The 20,856-nt window shown below is 40.2% G+C and overlaps 1 protein-coding gene across 8 annotated transcripts in view; it reads left to right on the top strand.

Annotated features, from left to right (window-relative positions):
• Positions 1–20,856, top strand: part of LOC144593494 (signal-induced proliferation-associated 1-like protein 2) — a 389,226-nt gene that overhangs the window by 288,713 nt on the left and 79,657 nt on the right. For all 8 annotated transcript variants that reach the window (XM_078399153.1, XM_078399151.1, XM_078399145.1 and 5 more), the window contains 4 exons: positions 8,423–8,575; positions 11,021–11,127; positions 12,366–12,463; positions 14,496–14,893. In XM_078399153.1, coding sequence (XP_078255279.1) covers positions 8,423–8,575; positions 11,021–11,127; positions 12,366–12,463; positions 14,496–14,893 — 756 coding nt within the window. The remainder of the gene's footprint in view (positions 1–8,422; positions 8,576–11,020; positions 11,128–12,365; positions 12,464–14,495; positions 14,894–20,856) is intronic.

The raw sequence follows: 20,856 nt of genomic DNA, 5'->3' as shown, positions 1-20,856 counted from the left end.
GGAATTGAGCGTGGAAACCAGTGTCCCTGGTGAATTGAAAGGTAGTGTGGGAACCACGGCTCCTGGTGTATGGAAAGGGATCAGGGGAAGTGGGGCCCCCTATGAGTCCAAAGGAAGTGTGGGACCTGGGGTCCCTGGTGAGTGGACAAGGAGCGCAGTTACCAAGGTGCTGTTGAATGGGAAGCGAGTTCAGAAACCAGGAGGCACAGTGAGTAAGAAGGACCGCAGCAAACATAACATGGTGAGTCGGGTGCTGAGCCATCAAGATCCCAAATGCTCAGATAGCTGATTATTGTAGTTCTTCTATATGGTTCACAACTATTGGTCTAGAGAAGGTAAAGATAAACTTCCTTGTACAACCATTGAAAACACTGATAGTGGTAATCCTGTGGTGCAGGGTGTAACACAACATTTACTTGGCAATCACAAAGGACGAGATTATATTTGTAGGTTTGGATGATGTGTCACTTGAAGGAAAGCTTGCTGCTTGCAGTGATCCTGTTTAAATGCTGCCTTTGGAGGTGTGCACCCAAAAAATCCTTGGTAAGTGTCTGTGCCTTGCAGATGGTGCAGGGATCCTGATGCTGCTCTCCATAAATCAGATCATCAAAAACTGCCCTCCGTGTCGTTATTTGCAACAAGTCCCATTCACATTAGTCCTTGCTTGCTGATGTGGGTTGCCTCCAGGTTAAGCAAAACATTGATGATAAAGCTCTTAACCTTCTTTCCAAATTTGCCTATGCCTCTTCATGATCTCCTTAATCTCCTCCTGCCCTTCAACATCCAAAGCACTTGTGCTCTTCTAACTCTCGAGCTGACACAATGATTGCCTTTGCTAAACTTTCTTCCCTCCAAGATATCTTTATTTTCTAACTGTTACTTGCACCCCACTCCTCTCCCTCCATGCGCCCTTCTACCTCCCCACCAAGATATGTGCTCCCTCCTTCACCCCATGCCCAGAGAGGTATCTGCACCCAGTTACCACACACACACACACACACACACACACACACACACACACCCTCCCTCCTGGTTTGTATGTTGGTGATAGCATTGCATATATCGCAGGCACTTTGCTGCGATTTCTGTGTCACAAACATAGATACAGATGTGAAGAGACAGGATGATATTGTAAAACTGTGTCTAAATAAAGCACAGGCTAACTTCAAATGTACATCACCACAGTCTGTATTTGAGGTCATGCTTCCTTGAGAATCATTGTTTTACAGTTAGGGTTTTAGGAATTGGTTTTATTTGAAATAATATAAAAGTGGAATTTTATTTTTACTGTGTTTACTAAATATGCGCTTTTTGTTTCTTTCTGAATATCTTATCCAGATTCCTTATCAAGCATTTTTATACCAGCTGCTCATTATCAGTCCTCCATACAGGGTTCCCCATTGATTTTGCTTTCCCTGAACTTTCCACTCCAGAGATCGGAACACATAATTCAGGCTGACACTCGAGTACAGTATTGCATGAGTGATGCATACTGGGTTGCCACTTGAACATGAAACATTGAACTGAGTTTTTGTCTGCTCCTTCAGGTGTAAAGATCCTGTGGCACAATTTTGAGGAAAAGCAGCACAGTCTTCCAGTGCCCTAGCAAAAAAATAAAAAGCAAATAGAATGTGGCCCCTCATGAGGGGGATATATTACAGGAGAAAGGAAGTTTTGCTACCACTTTACTAGTCTCTGGTGAGGTTACATCTGGAATATTGCATACAGTTTTAGTCTTAAAGCAGGATATACTTGCTCTAGCGGTGATGAAGGTTCACTAGATTGAAGATGGCAAACTAGTACACTGGGCTAGTCTTAGAGTCTTAGAAAAGGGTCTTCTGCCACCATCTCCTGGAGACCTTTTTGCCCATCTACACTAATCCCATGTGCCCACATTAGGTTAATTTCCTTCTATGACTTTCTTATTTAAGTGTCTGTCTAAATGTTTCTTAAATGCAGTAATTATATCAGATTACACCACCGATGGCAGTGAGTTTCAGATATCAATCAAAACCCTGTCCTCAGATTCCCTTTAAAACTCCTTCCTCTTACCTTTCACCTAAGTCCTCTTGATATTGATACCCCTAGCATTGGAAAAGGGTTCCATCTACCCTATTTATGTCTATAATTTTAAATACTCTGAGGACACCCTTTAATCTATTTTACTCTAGTGAAAACAAGCCTAGTCTGTCCAATCTTTCACCATAACTAAAATTCTCCAACCCAGGCAACATCTTGGTAAATCTCCTCTGCACTCCCTCCAGTCCAGCCACATCCTTGCTGAACTGCACACAATGCTCCAAAGTACAGTCTGTCTTGTAAAGTTGCAACAGAACATCACAATTTTATATTCTATGCCCTGATCTATGAAGGTAAACATGCCAATGAGCCTTCTTTACTACTCTATCTGTGTGTATAGTCCGTTACAGAGAACTATGGTTTTGAAACCCAAGGTTGTCGATGCTCCTTAGCACCCTACCATGTGCTGTAGCTGATCAATCCCTATTTGATTTCTCACAATGCATCACCTTGCAGCTTAGATAATCCAAGACACTTTTGACAATCTTTCTCACTATCCACAACGCACCAACTTTCTTGTCATCTGTAAACACTCTAATCATATCGCCGGAATTCACATCCAAATCATAAACATTTATCACAAACAACATGGGTCCCAGCACCAATACCTGTGGAACACCATATATCACAGGCTTCCAATCAGAAAGGCATTCTTTCACCACTGCCCTCTGCCTCCTATCACTAAGCCAATTTTGGATCCAATTAGCCAGCTTGCCTTGGATGCAGTGCCATAACCATCTGGACCAGCCTTCTATGCAGGATTTTGTCAAATGCCTTGCTCACGTCCATATAGATTAACTACCACCCTATCTTTAAAATGTATATAAATCTTGTCCCTTAGGATTTTCTCCAATAATTTTCTTCCCACTGATGCAAGGCTCACTGGCTTCTAATTACCTGACTTATCCCTGCTGCCCATCTTAAATAAGGGAATCAATGTTAGTTATCCTCTAATTTTTTTGGCACCCTCTGTTGTGACTAATGAAAAAGCAACAATCTCTTTTGATGTCTCGTTTTCACACCTTACCCGCCCTTATCTCTGTTTCTCCCTTGACCCTCAGTCTGAAGAAGGGTCTTGACCCGAAATGTCACCCATTTCTTCTATCCAGAGATGCTGCCTGTCCCGCTGAGTTACTACAACATTTTGTGACTATCTTCGGTGTAAACCAGCATCTGCAGATTTTTCCTACACAATCTCTATCAGGGCCCCATCTATCTCTTCCTTTCCTTCCCATAGCATCTAAGGATAGATCTCATCAGGCTCTGGGGATTTATCAACCCTTATATGCCCCATGACACCGAACAATAGTGGAGCAGGTTCAACGAGTCCACTACAAATGGCCCACTTCTTTTATCGGTTCTCATGTTCAAATGGTTGTATTTGTTCCTCATCCGAAATCACTGCTCACTAATTATCGTATTTGGGATCTGGCTATGTGAGAATTGGCTTTTGTCTTCACACAATGTAGATTCACTTAAAAAGTGTTCAGTGTTTGGGAGTGTTTCGCAAGCGTAAGATAATAAAATGCATTATATAAGCGTGTAGGAAAATAACTGCAGATGCTGGTACAAATTGAAGGTATCACAAAATGCTGGAATAACTCAGCAGGTCAGGTAGCATCTAGGAGAGAAGGAATGGGTGACGTTTCGGGTCCAGACCCTTCTTCAGACTTATATAAGCGTAAGCCTTTTGTAGTCAGTGTCTTTCCACAATACCATAATTATATAAAATAGACACAGGTGGAGAATTTCAAAAGAATAGTCAATAGCACATTCAGACACACCTTCAACTGTAAGGATTAGTCACCCACTGATAACGGTGATGGTTTACAAGATCGAAGTAATAATAAATAGACCACTTTAATCATTCATTCCTCCTTTGACCTTGAAAGTTCCTTCAGTGATTTGGGTAACACCAGTCCTCTAGGGCCATCAGCATTCCAGAGGTCTCTAGCCTTAAGTATTGTGTGTCAGATTTCATATTGGGATTCTGGATCTGTCAGATCAGCGATACAGAGAGATGCAATTTACTTTTTCTATTAATAGGATTAGACCATCTGCTGCAAGGCAGGTGTGGAATATCAGTTTCATTTGGAGGTGAGGAAATCTAATTGTGTTTATGAAATGCTTGCATTTATGAAATGCAATGTACAAATCAACCAACTATTACCTGCATATATCTCATTTCAGAATTGTCCGCTGTATTTCTTAAATTATCTATTACAGATATTTGTTTATGACAAAACATATATAATTGAAATAGCAAGATAGGCAGCAAGATAAATCGGTCTTTCATAGCCACAGTAATACTTTGGTAATAAAGGTGACACCAAAATCATACATGGATCCTGATTGTCTTAATATTTCACTTTTTATGCTTTTCATTTATACGTTACCTGCACCTAATATATTTGAGAGATCATGTCAACATTTTAAACTGAATTGTTTGCAGTGTATTAAAGAAAATACTTCCATTTCTATAACACACTTTACAATCTCGATCTGTCCCAAGGTATTTACTGTCAATTGAATCATTTTAAACTTGTACTCAATGTTGTGAAATTCAGCAACCAATTTAGTGAAAACAATCTCCACAAACTATGATTTCCCAGATTTTGTATGGAAACCTCCAGAGCTCTCACTTCACTGCTGATGCTTGTCCAAGCAACCAGCAACAACTTAGAAATAATTACGCAGTTGTGGATGTCCGATTGTTGCAATTCAGCTTGTACTGTGGTTTTGCTGAGTGATCTGACGCTCATTCAGAAGAGAGAGGCAATTTTCCACCACTTGAGATGATATGACTAGTTGGACTTGACAGAACCTATACATTTCAATGAAGCAGAATGAGTAATGGAAGGCAATATAATGATGAATTAATTTTAGATGATTTAAAATTCACAATGATTTTTAGTTCATTTAAATAGTCAGAAAGCATGGGAACAGGTCCTTCAGCCCAACTCTTCCATGCTGCACAAAATGTCCTATCTCAGCTTGTTTTATTTGCCCGAATTTTGCCCATATTCCTCTAATCCTTTGCTATCCATGTACGATCTCAATAGTCTTTTAAATGATTTAATTGTACCAGCTTCAACTACTCTGGAAACGCATTCCATATACCCACCACACTCAGTGAAAATGTTGCCCCTATGATTCCTATTAAATCTTTCCCCTCTTACCTTAAACCTATGTCCTCTGGTTCTTGATACCCTTCCTCTGGGCATTCACTGAATCTACTTTACTCATCATTTTATACACCTCTATAAGATCATCCCTGAGTCTCCTGTGCTCTGATGATTAAGATCCTAGCTTCCCCAATCTTACCCTATAGCTCAGGCCCTCAAGTCCTGGCAACATCCATGCAAATCTTCTCTACTCTCTTTCCATCTTGACGATAGATTTGTGTTTTTCTTAATTTTAATTAATTATAATTTGTTTTTAATTGTTTGAATCGAGTTTATTAGATATTTCTGGAAGTCAGAAGCATTTGCCGCTTTCAAACTTTTGGACAGCCAGATAAATAAATGGAAATGACTTAAAGGATTGTCAGTTTTTTTAGCAATTGTGCAGGCTGCGTTTATTCAGTTCTCCTTCGCCACCGGCCCCCAACCCTTCTATGCAAGTAGAGTGTGGCATTTGCATTGCAGAACCCTTCTATGTATAGCTTGCAAGTTCCCTCTAGGGGATTCACACAAGATAAATATGCACTTGCTTTGGAAGTCAGCTGTGATGATGATCAGATAATCTGTTCTCTGTAATCTTGATTTAAAGGGGTAAGTATTGACCAGGCCTGTACAAAATGCTGCTATGGGAAATGTTATTTCTAACTGAAAGAGGACCAAAAGGTGATATTTCTGAAAGTGTGGGACTCCCTTAATATTGCTCAGGGATCGGAAGTCTTTTCAAACCTCTGGTGTGAAACTTGAGCCCATGATTTTCTTACTGAGGTCTGATTGCCGCAACTGGGCCACAGCTGATATTGTGTAGAAAATACTTTTATTCATGGATAGTAGCATCATCCAATGTTTTGAGAAATGCAAATGACAAGATGAATGTTCTTTCTATAGTGTTAACAGCATTGGCTGCATTTGCATTGGAAAGGACCAAAAAAATTGGTGAAAGATGCATCTTGAGCACCAGAAGATCACCCATTACTCAGCCAGACCTAAACTGAAGCTGACTCTGCCAGTTTGACCATTCTGTATTATGGGGTGCAGAGGGAGGGAGACCTATAGAGGATAAAGTAGTCCAAATTAAACTCTCCTCTTATCGTATGTGTGTGGAAGGAATACTTTTGTTAGTGTTGAAGGTTTTATGTCAACACTAAACCCTCCTTTGAGATCAGTCGTGGAACAAGTGCAGGTGTGCACATTATCCAACTCCGAACTTGATGCATTTCCTCCCCGCTTACATTGTCATTATTTTCTCATTTTAATCAAATGCACAGATGTGTATTAAGCATTTTATATGTGACCTAATTGTTCCCAGACTGCACAAGCAGCCTTGAGACCTTTTCTTTCTACAATTATATAGATCAATGTGTATATAAACGAGAAGGACATTTTCATTGTCAATTGTGTTGATTATGCTTCAGATATTTTCTTTGTACTCTAAAAGTTTGCAGTTTAGCATTAGTTTTGATTCAAAGGAATATGTTGTCCATCTTTTGTCTTCACAAGATTCATTTTTATTAATGAGGTGATATATTTTCCAACTGAAACTGCTTTAGTTCATTACATTTTAGTTCATTTTGGAATATATTTGGAAGTGACAGTGCCGGTTACATATTTTTTGTGGGAGACAATGCTCCTTTGTTTTTCACTTTTATCGCTGTCTTGATATACAGTACAATACTCTCTTAACTGCATTGGTTCTCTCCCTGGAATGTGGTTCAGTAACTGTTGAGCATAACCGAGTCCTCTGCCCAGTGAAGCCATAGGTGTGAGCTCAATCTCTTCAACCACCCCAACCAGTTTCAAGAACAAGATTTTTATCCTTTCCAAAGTGCATGAGGGATGCTGTGACACTAATGCTAACTTCTGTGATGAATGATGCAGGGTATCCAGAAACTGGAAAGCTCAACCGATATCAAAGGCTATTCACTCTGTCTCTCCCAATCCCAAATGACATGATCACCATGCTGGTTGGTGGGATGGTGTGACGCATGTACCTTCCTCTAACTTAAAGGAATCTTGCATGAATCTTGTATTTCTTTACACAATAGGATACATCTACTTGCCTGGAGATCAATCCCAAACCCTCGCTCTGCTACCTTAAAACTCAATCCTACCTTTGCCACCCCAGACTGGAGCCTTCTCCCTATCCCTGTCACTTGGTGGGCTGTACATCTACCGTGAACCTTTGTTGGACTGAATGAACAGCTTATCACTATCCAAAGTTCTCCCCTTGCCATAATGGAGACTTTCATCTCCATCAGCCCCTCTATAAGCATTCTGGAAGCATCCATTACCCAAAGCTCCTTAGGGTCATTCTGAAAATTCCAGACCCTCACTATGCCATGTTAAAGACCTACCTAGGTTCTTGAAAATACATTTTAATATATTGGCTGCTTGATGATCAAGCTTGTGATGGCAACTCCTATCTCTCCTCGCCTCATTTGTCTGCATAACTCTTCTTAGCCCAGAGATTCTTCAAACGTAACATGCTCAACAGGCAGAATTTCCACATTGAACAGTGGGATATTTTAATGCTGGTTTGCACTGGTCTCTCAGTGCAGCAGCTTTGTTGGTCTTGCATCTTCCCTTAAATATTAAAATAATCACCCCTTTTACATTAGTGCTCTTGGTCCTGCACACAAAGTGACATACCATTGTATGTTATCGTCAATCAAACACTCAATTTGATAGACAGGCCATCATATGACTTCTGCCATTCTGTAAAAATCTAGAACAAACCAACCAGTATGATCTTTCTCCCCTTTTTAATTAACCATTTGTGAACTGTGTCGTATCAGTTGCTGTAAAATGTATCAGTTTAGGTTGTCGGTGGTATTGGGTGCTGATGAAGTTGGAAGGAATGGCTGATACTGGTGGCAAGTAATGACAGAAAGAGAAAAATAACATTTGTTTTAAGTTACAAAAGCATAGTTTGGTGTGGAAAGATGAGATGAAGTAAAGTGGGAAAAGGTTTGTGTGAATCATAAATACTTTCATTGTCAAGTCGCTGAATGGCCAATTTGGTGCTGTAAATTTAATGTATAATGTAATATAATTATCTTTAAATTAAGAACATTTATTTGTGTATAATAGACACCGAGTTGCATTTTCAAACAACTGTTCTTTTCACCCAGCACTGAAAGCATTTGTTTTCCTCTTGCACACAGATCTATGCAAGATGTAGAAAGTGCTCAGCTTTCACAATCCAATGTTGGTGATTCCAGTCAACATTACAGAAGCTCTCCCAGCAACCAGTCATCTTCCAGTGATCCGGGGCCTAGTGGCAGTAGTCATTGGAGGCAACAGTCTGGATATGATGGGTATGCAATTACTTTCGACTTGTATTTACAGAAAGCTGAGTTTGGTCTCCTGAACGCTCCACAGATTCTATCATTATAACTTAGAGGTGCATGTGGAAGGTCTCAAATATTGCTTCAGCTCTGGCAATGCTACCGGCAATTAATGAAAATGTATTTTACCAAACAAGGCAATCCACTTAAAATTACTTCAAATAAGCTCTGAACTACAATAGATTATTATTATTATTATTTACAGTGTACTATGTTTACATATTCTGTTGTGCTGCAGAAAGTAAGAATTTCATGGTTCTATCTGGGACATATGACAATAAAACACTCTTGACTTGAAATTAAATGAGCACAGTTTTCAATAACTAGCTGGTATATTGTACACGCCCTGTAGATGCTTTTGAGGAAATGTTAAAACTGCATCACTTTAAAATTATTTGTTCTACTGTAACAAATTAAATCAAATAAACATAGGTTGTCCCAGAGTAATGAACAGGTTCTGGCTTTACAGACATCCATAAGTCAATTTGTTCACGTTAGAAGATACACAGAAATTACTCACTTGTAACCATACCTTTACGGTATGGTAATGAATTGCATCAAAAGCACGTAAGATGAATAAGAAAGAACAATGACTAAAAATGCAGAGAGAGAGAGAATACTTCTGCTATTTGTAGGAATGAATGTATGTACCAATGTCGGACTTTTGAAATTTAATAATGTTATGGGAGCTCATTTATGACCATAAATCAGACGTCACAATCTGGGGATGGCCTGTATCAAGACGGAATTTGTATAAAGTTGACATTGGTCGGCATATCCATGCTGGATAACTATGAATCTATGATGAATGCCTTAAGCAAGGGTAGCATTCTCTGTGCCATTTCTTCCTAATTCCTAATAAAAATCCTTTCTCGGCCAGGGACTTTCATTCAACCTACTTCTTTTGTCAGCAGGCTACAACAAAATGTGCAACTTCTCAAATCTAGATAATCACAAGATACTTCAAAAACACAGAAAATGCTAGTTAATTTATTTTTTGAGACCAGAGTAAATATTTTCAAAATGTTTTGATTATTTCATGATCTTTGGATTTGTTTTTTAATGGCAGGTGCATGTGATTAAATGTTCTTGATGATATCAGCTAATGTTACAGCACATATTTTATATTTGACCATTCAAAGTGAGACAGATAGAATTTATTAGGAATTTTAGAATGATCCAAAAAGCTGCATTTTTATACCTTTCAAGACCTCTGAAAGTCCCAACACACTTCATGTACTTTTGAATTGTATTCATTGGTTTAATATAAGAGATGCAGCACTGAGTCCCGTGGACAAGCTTGACAAGATAATCAGTTCTCGTAACAATTCGATATTACCAGAACACAAGGGACAATTACCCAGCCCTTGTCCAACTAGTACTATGGGAGTCATCAGTCCCCATTTAATGCTCATCCTTTCCCATCAACTCTCCTCTGACTCAATACTCACCCACATACCTGGGGCAATTTCTGTAGTCATGCAACCTATCAACCACAGTTTATTGGTATGTGGGAGAAGACCAGAACACCAGAAGGAAAGCCACACAGTAACAGAGAGAGCCTGCAGATTCTGCACAAACAGCACTTGAGGTCAAGACTGAATCCAGGTCTCTGGCACGCTCCAGCACTGTACAATTTCACCACTATACCTCCCGAAATTCTGACTGAGCTTTTTGTGTTTTTTTAATGTGTGCTGTACGTTTGCATCAACCATCTTAGCTTACACTGAGAAACCCATTTTTGTCAGGGAGAGCAGCATGTATAATTCACTCAATAATTAAAGAAGGACAACGTGCTTTAATATTGACCACAAATTCCCTAAGCATTTCACAGCCAAAGCATTACTTTTGAACTCTGCTCTCTGTTGTGTGGGGTAATCAATGATAATATCTCCTGAGGATGAATAACTAGATTTTTACTTAGGTTTCGAATTCAGAATTCATTATCAGTCCAGAGCAGAGATTTATGTCAGTGCAACCTCTCAGTTAATGATCACTTCAAACTTTACTTACTTATTCAGTGCCATGAAAGAATTCATACAGTGTTTTGTTCATTCCTTAACCAGCACTACATCAGCAATCTGTCAGCTGATTCATCTCTGGAGCTTGTTCTTTGAACGTTGAGTGCTGTGTTTGCCTACACATAAAATGACTGCTACAAAATTAAAGCATTGGCTTCAGGAGTTTTGATGAAGTGCTGAAATGTTTGTAAATACAAATTTAATCTTGCTACACTCAAATAGTAAATCTAGCACTATTTAAAACATTGCAAAGGGCAGTGCAATGACAACATCAATATTGGCTTTGTATACATGTAGGTAAATTTATCTTTCTTAGATTGTGATCACTCTCTACAGAAAATTGATAAAAATGCCTGGTGTTGATATTAAAAATCATTCTGCTTGTAATTAAAAGGTGCCAATCACCTGTTCTACATGATCACCAAGGTTCCACTAGTGCACTGACAGAGTATGATGGGCCAAGAGAAAGAGATGGTGCGTTGGAGAGGACCAGAAGTGTTGGTAAGCCTTGCTTTTGGACTGAATTTGGTAAAATGCAACTTAATCATTTAATGTGCCCTTGAGTATTATTACAGTTTAGTTTATTGTCACGTGTACCGAGGTACAGTGAAAAGCTTTTGTTGCAGGCTATCCAGTCAGCAGGAAGGCAATACATGATTACAATCGAGCCACATATGATGTTATGGTTGTCACTAATCCAACATTTGTGGTGCTCAATATATTGAACCTTCAACATTTGAATGTATTGCATGGAGTCGTGGAGGTTTGCTGCACAGGAACAGGCCCTTCAGTCCACCACATTCAGCTTTTCGTGCCTCTATTCTGGTCCCATTTGCCAATATTGGAACCTTATCTTTCTATGCCTTGCCTGTTTAAGTGTCTGTGTAAATGTCTCTTAAGCATTGTAATTGGGTCTGATTCAACTACCATGCCTGGCAGCCTGTTCCAGATATCAACCACTGTGTAAAACAAAAAGTACTTGCTCCTCAGGTCTCTTTTAAAACTCCTACGTTTCATCTTAAAACTATGGCCTCTTGTTTTTCATACCCGTACCATGGGAAAATATTTTGACCATCCACTCTATCTATGCCTCTCACAATCATATATACTCTAACAAGTCACCCCTCAGAGCAGTAAAACAAAAAGGAAGATGTTTATTTATATAGTGCCTTTCATTTCTTAGTTTAGTTTAGAGATACAGCGAGGAAATAGGCCCCTCGTCCCACCGAGTCCATTGCTGACCAGCGACCCCTGCACACTAACACTATCCTGCACACACTAGGAATAATTTATAATCTTACCAAAGCCAATTAACCTACAAACCTGTACGTCTTTGGAGTGCAGGAGGAAACTGGAGCACCTGGAGAAACCCCAAGTATGTCACGAGGAGAACATACAAACTCCGTACAGTCAGCACCCGTGGTCAGGATCAAACCCAGGTCTCATCAGAAAGATAGTATCTGCAACAATATAGCACTCCATCAATCTGCATTGGAACGTCAACCTCAGCTTCTGTGCTCAAGATTTGAATCCAGAACCTTTTATCTCTAAAGTGAGAATACCACCTACTGAGTCACAGCTAACAAAATGGAGAGAATTATAAAAATATATATTGAAAGCACTGAAAGCCAAAATGTGTATAGAAATCTTGCTAATAATTTTGAGTGCTGTGTCTTGCTTTTAATCTCTGCCCAAAAAAGGAACAGATTACAGCATTTTTTTAAATGTTTCTCTTTCAGAAGCAAGATGGCATGTTCCTTCAACAAAAATGCTGAGCTCTTACAAAGGACTTCAAAGGGAAACTATAGGCAAAGAGTCCCCAAATAAAATTTTACACGTAAGATTCACTCATTATGGTTTTATGTTTGCTCTGTTTTTTTGCAGTTCCAGCTTGCAATACTACTGCTATCCTCTCCCTACCTTATATGGTCAAACTATCATTTGGCATTTGAATTATGAGGGGCCATTTCAGATGATTTACTGTTTCTTGGAACAGAATGGAAGAGAATGGAGTGAATTGGGGAATTTTGAACAGAAAAAATGAAGATCTCTGGCTCAGGCTGGGGAAGAGTTGTCATGTGAATGCTAGGAGGGAGAATATCAAAATGTCTAAACAATATCTAAATATAATTTATTTAGACAAACATTATATGCATATACGTATTACATCAATGACGGACCTGTGGTTCTCACTGCTGAGCTCCCAGTACCTGTGCTACAATGTGCGCTGAGCACTGATTACATACCACGTACCTCATTGACATCCACTTCCTTGCACTGAGCATTGTACCTCATTGATGTGCTTTGCACTGAGCATTGTACCTCATTGATGTGCTTTGCACTGAGCTTCAGTTAACTTGGCTGTACTTTGTGCAAATCTCCATTTGGTCACATTTTATAAATGGAAAGGGGAATGTAGAGAGTGGGTCCTGGCCTCCACGGTGGACATCATGTGACAGTGTTTGCCCCTTGCAATCTCTTTTGCCAACCCTGTCATGTTAGTTATCTTGCCAAATGCCAAGGTTAGCTCTGAAATTTATTTCTCTTATATGGTGTGAAACCGGACTACTCAGTACAGTTAAATGAACTACAAGAGAAGGATGTGTAAGAAGAAAGGTCTCGACCCGAAACGTCACCCATTCCTTCTCTCCAGAGATGCTGCCTGCCACGCTAAGTTACTCCAGCTTTTTGTGTCTACAAGAGAAGGACGTAGGAAGGAACTGCAGATGCTGGTTTACACCGAAGATAGACACAAAATGCTGGAGTAATTCAGACAGAAGAAGGGTCTTGACCCAAAACGTCACCCATTCCTTCTATCCAGAGATGCTGCCTGTCCCGCTGCGTTACTCATGCATTTTGTGTCTATCTGCAAGGGAACGATTATGTTTGTAAACTTGGCATTAAGTACTCTTGACTTCCGCTCGCACCCTTTGGTGCCTTCGGTTGGTGAGAGCAATGTTTGAATTGCAGCAGTGGAGTTTGGCTCCGACTGCTGTGCACAATAAAATTGTGAAACCATGAATCATTTCCAATTTTTCATCACATATTGACCAGAGCTATCCTTCCTTTAACAAGGTAAATATTGCTCTGCTCCGGATAATTACATTTAAAATTTAATTGCCTCAGAATCAAAAATATGTGTGGAGCAAATTGGATGTTTATTCTAACCAAGCCATCGGGCATTTTCTCCCAATCATTTTCAATTTAATTAGAAACAATTAGCATAAGTGGCTTCACTTTTTCATTGAAATTCAAAGAAAGCATTAGTGCCAACAAAGAAAAGCTCCATCAATCTCACACACCCTTTGTGTCAAAGGTAACTATGTCGATGAATGCAATTATTGAATTTGATGATGAATTATCCCTTTGTAAAATCAGTTTGGGAAAGGCCATAGAAACTTGCTTATTATCCTATATTTGAACCAACGCCTTGCTTTGCAGTAACTACAATACAGCCTTTTTGTAAATTAACATGTTCACAGGCTGAACCTGAAGTTCTTGGGTTCCTTTTGGGTATAGTTAAGTTAAAACACAGACATTTAAAGCCAATGGTTATGAATATAGTTTGAATGGGTTTTATAATACAAATACACCACTATATATTTTTGTAGCTTGCTGCTCTAATTGAAAAAAATATTTTGCCAATAATTGGCAGTTCCATTTGTGTATTGTAATTTTTTTAACTATTAATGCCAATGGAAAACTAAAATATGCTATTAATCTTGTCACAGGAATGTGATACAGATTTGGCCCAAACACAAGGGGATTATTAGGATAAAATTGTAGTTAAATATGTTTAAATTCATAACCACATTTTAAAGTACTTACAATTCTTAGGTTGTGTGTCAACTTTTATTCCTTACTCTTAGATTACAGATAATAATTGTTCAAGCCATTCCAGCAGTAATACTCTCTCCAGCAATGCCTCCAGCAATAGTGATGACAAACAGTTTGGTTCAGGTGACTTAATGGATCCAGAATTGCTTGGATTGACATACATTAAAGGAGCCTCCACCGACAGTGGGATCGACACAAATCCCTGTATTCCAGCACCATTGATGGCCACGGTTCATTTGACTGGAAACAGGTCAGCTGTCCAGAGCAGAGCAGAGCAGATGGTGCAGTGGGTGGAGCACTCAGAAGATGGAGGGCCTGAAGATGGACAGGCAAAATCTTATGCTGTTCACAACTATGCTGCTGCCATTTCCGCTGGCCTTGCCACCCAAGGAAGTACTGGTGATCTAAGCGAGATCTCATCACACTCCAGGTACAGTGCGTTTTAATGATTGCGGCCTTCCAGTGAACTTACTGCATATACCACATATTAGTAAATTATCACTACAAGAGACAGAGCATATATACAGTGCATTCAGAAAGTATTCAGACACCTTCACTTTTTCCACATTTTGTTATGTTACAGCCTTATTTAAAAATGGATTAAATTCTTTTTTTTTTATCATCAATCTACACACAATACCCCAGAATGAAGAAGCAAAAACAGGTGTTTAGAAATTTTTGCAAAGTAATTAAAAAGAAATAACTGAAATATCACATTTACATAAGTATTCAGACCCTTTGCTATGACACTCAAAATTGAGCTTAGGTTCATCCTGTTTCATAGAAACATAGAAACATAGAAAATAGGTGTAGGAGGAGGCCATTTGGCCCTTTGAGCCAGCACCGTCATTCATTGTGAGCATGGCTGATTGTCCCCAATCAATAACCTGTGCCTGTCTTCTCCCCATATCCCTTGATTCCACTAGTACACTAGCCCCTAGAGCTCTATCTAACTCTCCATTGATTATCCTTGAGATGTTTCTACAACTTGATTGGAGTCCACCAATGGTAAATTAAATTGATTGGACATGATTTGGAAAAGCACGCACCTTTCTACATAAGGTCCCACAGTTGACAGTGCATGTCAGAGCTAAAACCAAGCCATGAAGACGAAGGAATTGTCCGTAGACCTCTGAGACAGGATTGTGTCGAGACACAGATCTGGGGAAGGGTGTAAAGCAATTTCTGCAGCATTGCAGGTCCCGTAGAGCACAGTGGCACGTCATTCTTAAATAGAAGAACTTTGGAACCACCAGGACTCTTCATAGAGCTGGCAGCCCGGCCAAACTGAGCAATCGGGGGAGAAGGGCCTTGGTCAGGGAGGTGACCAAGAACCTGATGGTCACTCTGACAGAGCTTCAGAGTTCCTCTGTGAAGATGGGAGAACCTTCCAGAAGGACATCTATATCTGCAGCATTCCACCAATCAGGCCTTTATGGTAGAGTGGCAAGACGGAAGCCACTCCTCAGTAACAGGCACATGACAACCCGCTTCGAGTTTGCCAAAAGCCACGTAAAGGATGAAACCAAGATTGAACTCTTTGGCCTGAATGCCAAGCGTCACGTCTGGAAGAAACCAGGCACCGCTCATCACCTGGCCAATACCATACCTACGATGAAGCATGGTGGTGGCAGCATCATGCTGTGGAGATATTCTTCAGCGGCAGGAACTGGGAGACTAGTCAGGATCGAGGGAAGGATGAACGGAGCAAAGTACAGAGAGATCCTTGATAAAAACCTACTCCAGAGCGTTCTGGACCTCAGACTGGGGCGGTGGTTCATCTTCCAACTGGACAACGACCCTAATCACACATCCAAGACAACGCAGGAGTGACTTTGTGACAAGTCTGTGAATGTCCTTGAGTGGCCCAGCCAGAGCCCGGACTTGAACCCGATCCACCTCCAGTTTAAACTACCTCCAGTTTAAATTCCATTTAGAATATTTTGGAGGTCCAAGAACCAAGAAACCAAGAAACATCTCTGGAGGGACCTGAAAATAGCTGTGCATCGACGCTCCCCATCCAACCTGACAGAGCTTGAGAGGATCTGCAGAGAAGCATGGGAGAAATTACCCAAATACTGGTGTGCCGAGCTTGTAGTGTCATACCCAAGAAGACTTGAGGCTGTAATCGCTGCCAAAGGTGTCTCAACAAAGTACTGGGTAAAGGGTCTGAATTCTTATGTAAATGTGATATTTCAGTTATTTCTTTTTAATTACTTTGCAAAAATTTCTACACACCTGTTTTCGCTTTTTTATTATGGGGTATTGTGTGTAGATTGATGATAAAAAAAAGAATTTAATCCATTTTAAAATAAGGCTGTAAAGTAAAAAATGTGGAAAAAGTGGTCTGAATACTTTCTGAATGCACTGTAGTGTCATAAACTACTTCAACTAAAAGTTGCATGTTACTGATAAATGGGGTACAATATCTTGCTGTGTTTGTGTGGTAAGTGTAAACTCTCAAGATTCCATTGGACCATTCTGGAAATCATAACATTAAACTATGGGAATCCTGGATTATTGTAGGGGACCATTTGGGCCATTTGCTTGACAGTAAAATTTAGAAGTAAAGTCATTCTCCCTCAGCATTAGATCAATCCAAAATCTATTCTGTACTCCACCTTTTCTTCCTAGCCTTGCATCAATCTAAAATGTATTCATTTGCACCAAAGTCGCCCAAAATGTTTCAGTCCCAAATTTTCCTTGCCCCACTCTGTTGCCAGCTCCTTATTATAATCAAACGAATCACATTGCTTAAATCTCTCCATAGCCCTGTCATATCCAAACTAATTCCACTGACCTGTTTTGCTCTTGCCCCCATTTTTTGCTCTATTATTTATCCAGTTCTGTCTCGACAGATACAACGGTTATTTTGTCAGTAAATCCCAATGACAAGCATTCCATGCTCTAACAGTACTCTTTATGGGAGGTTAATCCTATCTTTAGTCATATGAATACTTTCTAAAATATACTAAGAATAACACTAAGAATAACAATTTTCCTTTTGAGTTTTAAAATTGGAAGGTTTATGAAAACATCCATGAATTGAATTGCCAGGACTAAAGTGCTACGTAACCTCGTCACTACCAAATTTACAGGCAGACCATGTACTGCAGACCATTTTGTTAATTGTTCCAATGTCTGTTCTCTGAAAGAGCTGTACAATTATTCACTCTCCTGTCTTTTACCATGCTCCAGAAATTTCCCACCCTGCTCCTCCCCACCTAATTTTTGAATTTGCTTCAACCACACTTTTAGAAAGTTCATTTAAAATTATGACAACTACCTGCATAAAAGTAATTTTAATCTTTCCCATTTGGTAAGCCAATTGTTGCCCTGTCAAACACTCGTGTATCCATGCAGGACTTAATTCTTTGGTTTTGCAAAAACTGTTTGTGAAAAAGAATTTTTCAATTTTTGAAATGCTATGCAGATGAATTAATAATCTTCAGTTTACCCCAGTGCAATGTAGTCTGACTGAATATATATACTCCAATTACTTCTCTGAATATATATACTCCAATTTCCCAACACTCTCGATAAATACCAATAGGTCTGAAATGCTGAACAGTTGTCGTTTGTGGCTTCAGTAAGGAATATACCAATATTGTAGCAGAGCCAGATAACTGGTTAGAGATGGAAAAATGAAATTGCAGAAAAGGTCAGTGTGGATTTGTAAGATGGCAACATATATTAAATGGGATGCAGAAGATGCTTTCTTTTAAACTTTACTGTAGTGATGAAAACTAAGGTTTTTTGACAATTGAATTCTAATAGAATCAGGAGATAAAATTGGCGTGTCACAAATGTAATGCTACGGTGGTTATGGGAGATTTCAACATGCAGGTAGACTGGGAAAATCAGGTTGGAAATGGACCCCAGGAAAGAGAGTTTGTAGAGTGCCTTCGAGATGGATTCTTAGAACAGCTTGTACTGGAGCCTACCAGGGAGAAGGCAATTCTGGATTTAGCGTTGTGTAATAATCCTGATCTGATAAGGGGACTAGAGTTAAAAGAGCCATTAGGAGGCAGTGATCACAACATGATAAGTTTTACTCTGCAAATGGAAAGGCAGAAGGGAAAATCGGAAGTGTCAGTATTACAGTATAGCAAAGGGGATTACAGAGGCATGAGGCAGGAGCTGGCCAAAATTGACTGGAAGGAGGCCCTAGCAGGGAAGACGGTAGAACAGCAATGGCAGGTATTCCTGGGAATAATGCAGAGGTTGCAGGATCAATTTATCCCAAAGAGGCGGAAAGACTCTAAGGGGAGTAAGAGACACCTGTGGCTGACAAGGGAAGTCAAGGACAGCATAAAAATTAAGGAGAGGAAGTATAACATAGCAAAGAAGAGTGGGAAGACAGAGGATTGGGAATACGGGGAGAAAAGATGAGGTACGACGGTAAACTAGCCAATAATATAAAGGAGGATAGCAAAAGTTTTTTTAGGTACGTGATGAGGAAAAAAATAGTCAAGGCAAATGTGGGTCCCTTGAAGACAGAAGCAGGGGAATTTATTATGGGGAACAAAGAAATGGCAGACGAGTTAAACCGTTACTTTGGATCTGTCTTCACTGAGGAAGATACACACAATCTCCCAAATGTTCTAGGGGCCGGAGAACCTAGGGTGATGGAGGAACTGAAGGAAATCCACATTAGGCAGGAAATGGTTTTGGGTAGACTGATGGGACTGAAGGCTGATAAATCCCCAGGGCCTGATGGTCTGCATCCCAGGGTACTTAAGGAGGTGGCTCTAGAAATAGTGGAAGCATTGGAGATCATTTTTCAATGTTCTATAGATTCAGGATCAGTTCCTGTGGATTGGAGGATAGCAAATGTTATCCCACTTTTTAAGAAAGGAGGGAGAGAGAAAACGGGTAATTATAGACCAGTTAGTCTGACATCAGTGGTGGGGAAGATGCTGGAGTCAATTATAAAAGACGAAATTGCTGAGCATTTGGATAGCAGTAACAGGATCGTTCCGAGTCAGCATGGATTTACGAAGGGGAAATCATGCTTGACAAATCTACTGGAATTTTTTGAGGATGTAACTAGGAAAATTGACAGGGGAGAGTCAGTGGATGTGGTGTACCTCGACTTTCAGAAAGCCTTCAACAAGGTCCCACATAGGAGATTAGTGGGCAAAATTAGAGCACATGGTATTGGGGGTAGGGTACTGACATGGATAGAAAATTGGTTGACAGACAGAAAGCAAAGAGTGGGGATAAATGGGTCCCTTTCGGAATGGCAGGCAGTGACCAGTGGGGTACCGCAAGGTTCGGTGCTCGGACCCCAGCTATTTACGAAATACATTAATGACTTAGATGAAGGGATTAAAAGTACCATTAGCAAATTGGGGGGTAGTGTGAATTGTGTGGAAGATGCAATAAGGCTGCAGGGTGACTTGGACAGGTTGTGTGAGTGGGCGGATACATGGCAGATGCAGTTTAATGTAGATAAGTGTGAGGTTATTCACTTTGGAAGTAAGAATAGAAAGGCAGATTATTATCTGAATGGTGTCAAGTTAGGAAGAGGGGATGTTCAACGAGATCTGGGTGTCCTAGTGCATCAGTCACTGAAAGGAAGCATGCAGGTACAGCAGGCAGTGAAGAAAGCCAATGGAATGTTGGCCTTCATAACAAGAGGAGTTGAGTATAGGAGCAAAGAGGTCCTTCTACAGTTGTACCGGGCCCTGGTGAGACCGCACCTGGAGTACTGTGTGCAGTTTTGGTCTCCAAATTTGAGGAAGGATATTCTTGCTATTGAGGGCGTGCAGCGTAGGTTCACTAGGTTAATTCCCGGAATGGCGGGACTGTCGTATGTTGAAAGGCTGGAGCAATTAGGCTTGTATACACTGGAATTTAGAAGGATGAGGGGGGATCTTATTGAAACATATAAGATAATTAGGGGATTGGACACATTAGAGGCAGGAAACATGTTCCCAATGTTGGGGGAGTCCAGAACAAGGGGCCACAGTTTAAGAATAAGGGGTAGACCATTTAGAACGGAGATGAGGAAGAACTTTTTCAGTCATAGAGTGGTGAAGGTGTGGAATTCTCTGCCTCAGAAGGCAGTGGAGGCCAGTTCGTTGGATGCTTTCAAGAGAGAGCTGGATAGAGCTCTTAAGGATAGCGGAGTGAGGGGATATGGGGAGAAGGCAGGAACGGGGTACTGATTGAGAGTGATCAGCCATCATCGCATTGAATGGCGGTGCTGGCTCGAAGGGCTGAATGGCCTACTCCTGCACCTATTGTCTATTGTCTAATATTGCACTGGAGAGAAAATGTATGTCAAGTCAAATTCTTGTAGGATAGGTTTGTTGTTCACAGTAATGGATCTGCCAAATATACCGTAGAAAGGCCACATTCATAGCTACATCCTCATCTCCCATCTGT

This window comes from Rhinoraja longicauda, chromosome 5 (genome assembly GCF_053455715.1).
Source record: "Rhinoraja longicauda isolate Sanriku21f chromosome 5, sRhiLon1.1, whole genome shotgun sequence".
In the NCBI taxonomy this organism is placed as follows: Eukaryota; Metazoa; Chordata; class Chondrichthyes; order Rajiformes; family Arhynchobatidae; genus Rhinoraja; species Rhinoraja longicauda.
The sequence above is the reverse complement of the archived record's forward strand: the minus strand, read 5'-3'. Positions and strand labels throughout refer to the sequence as shown.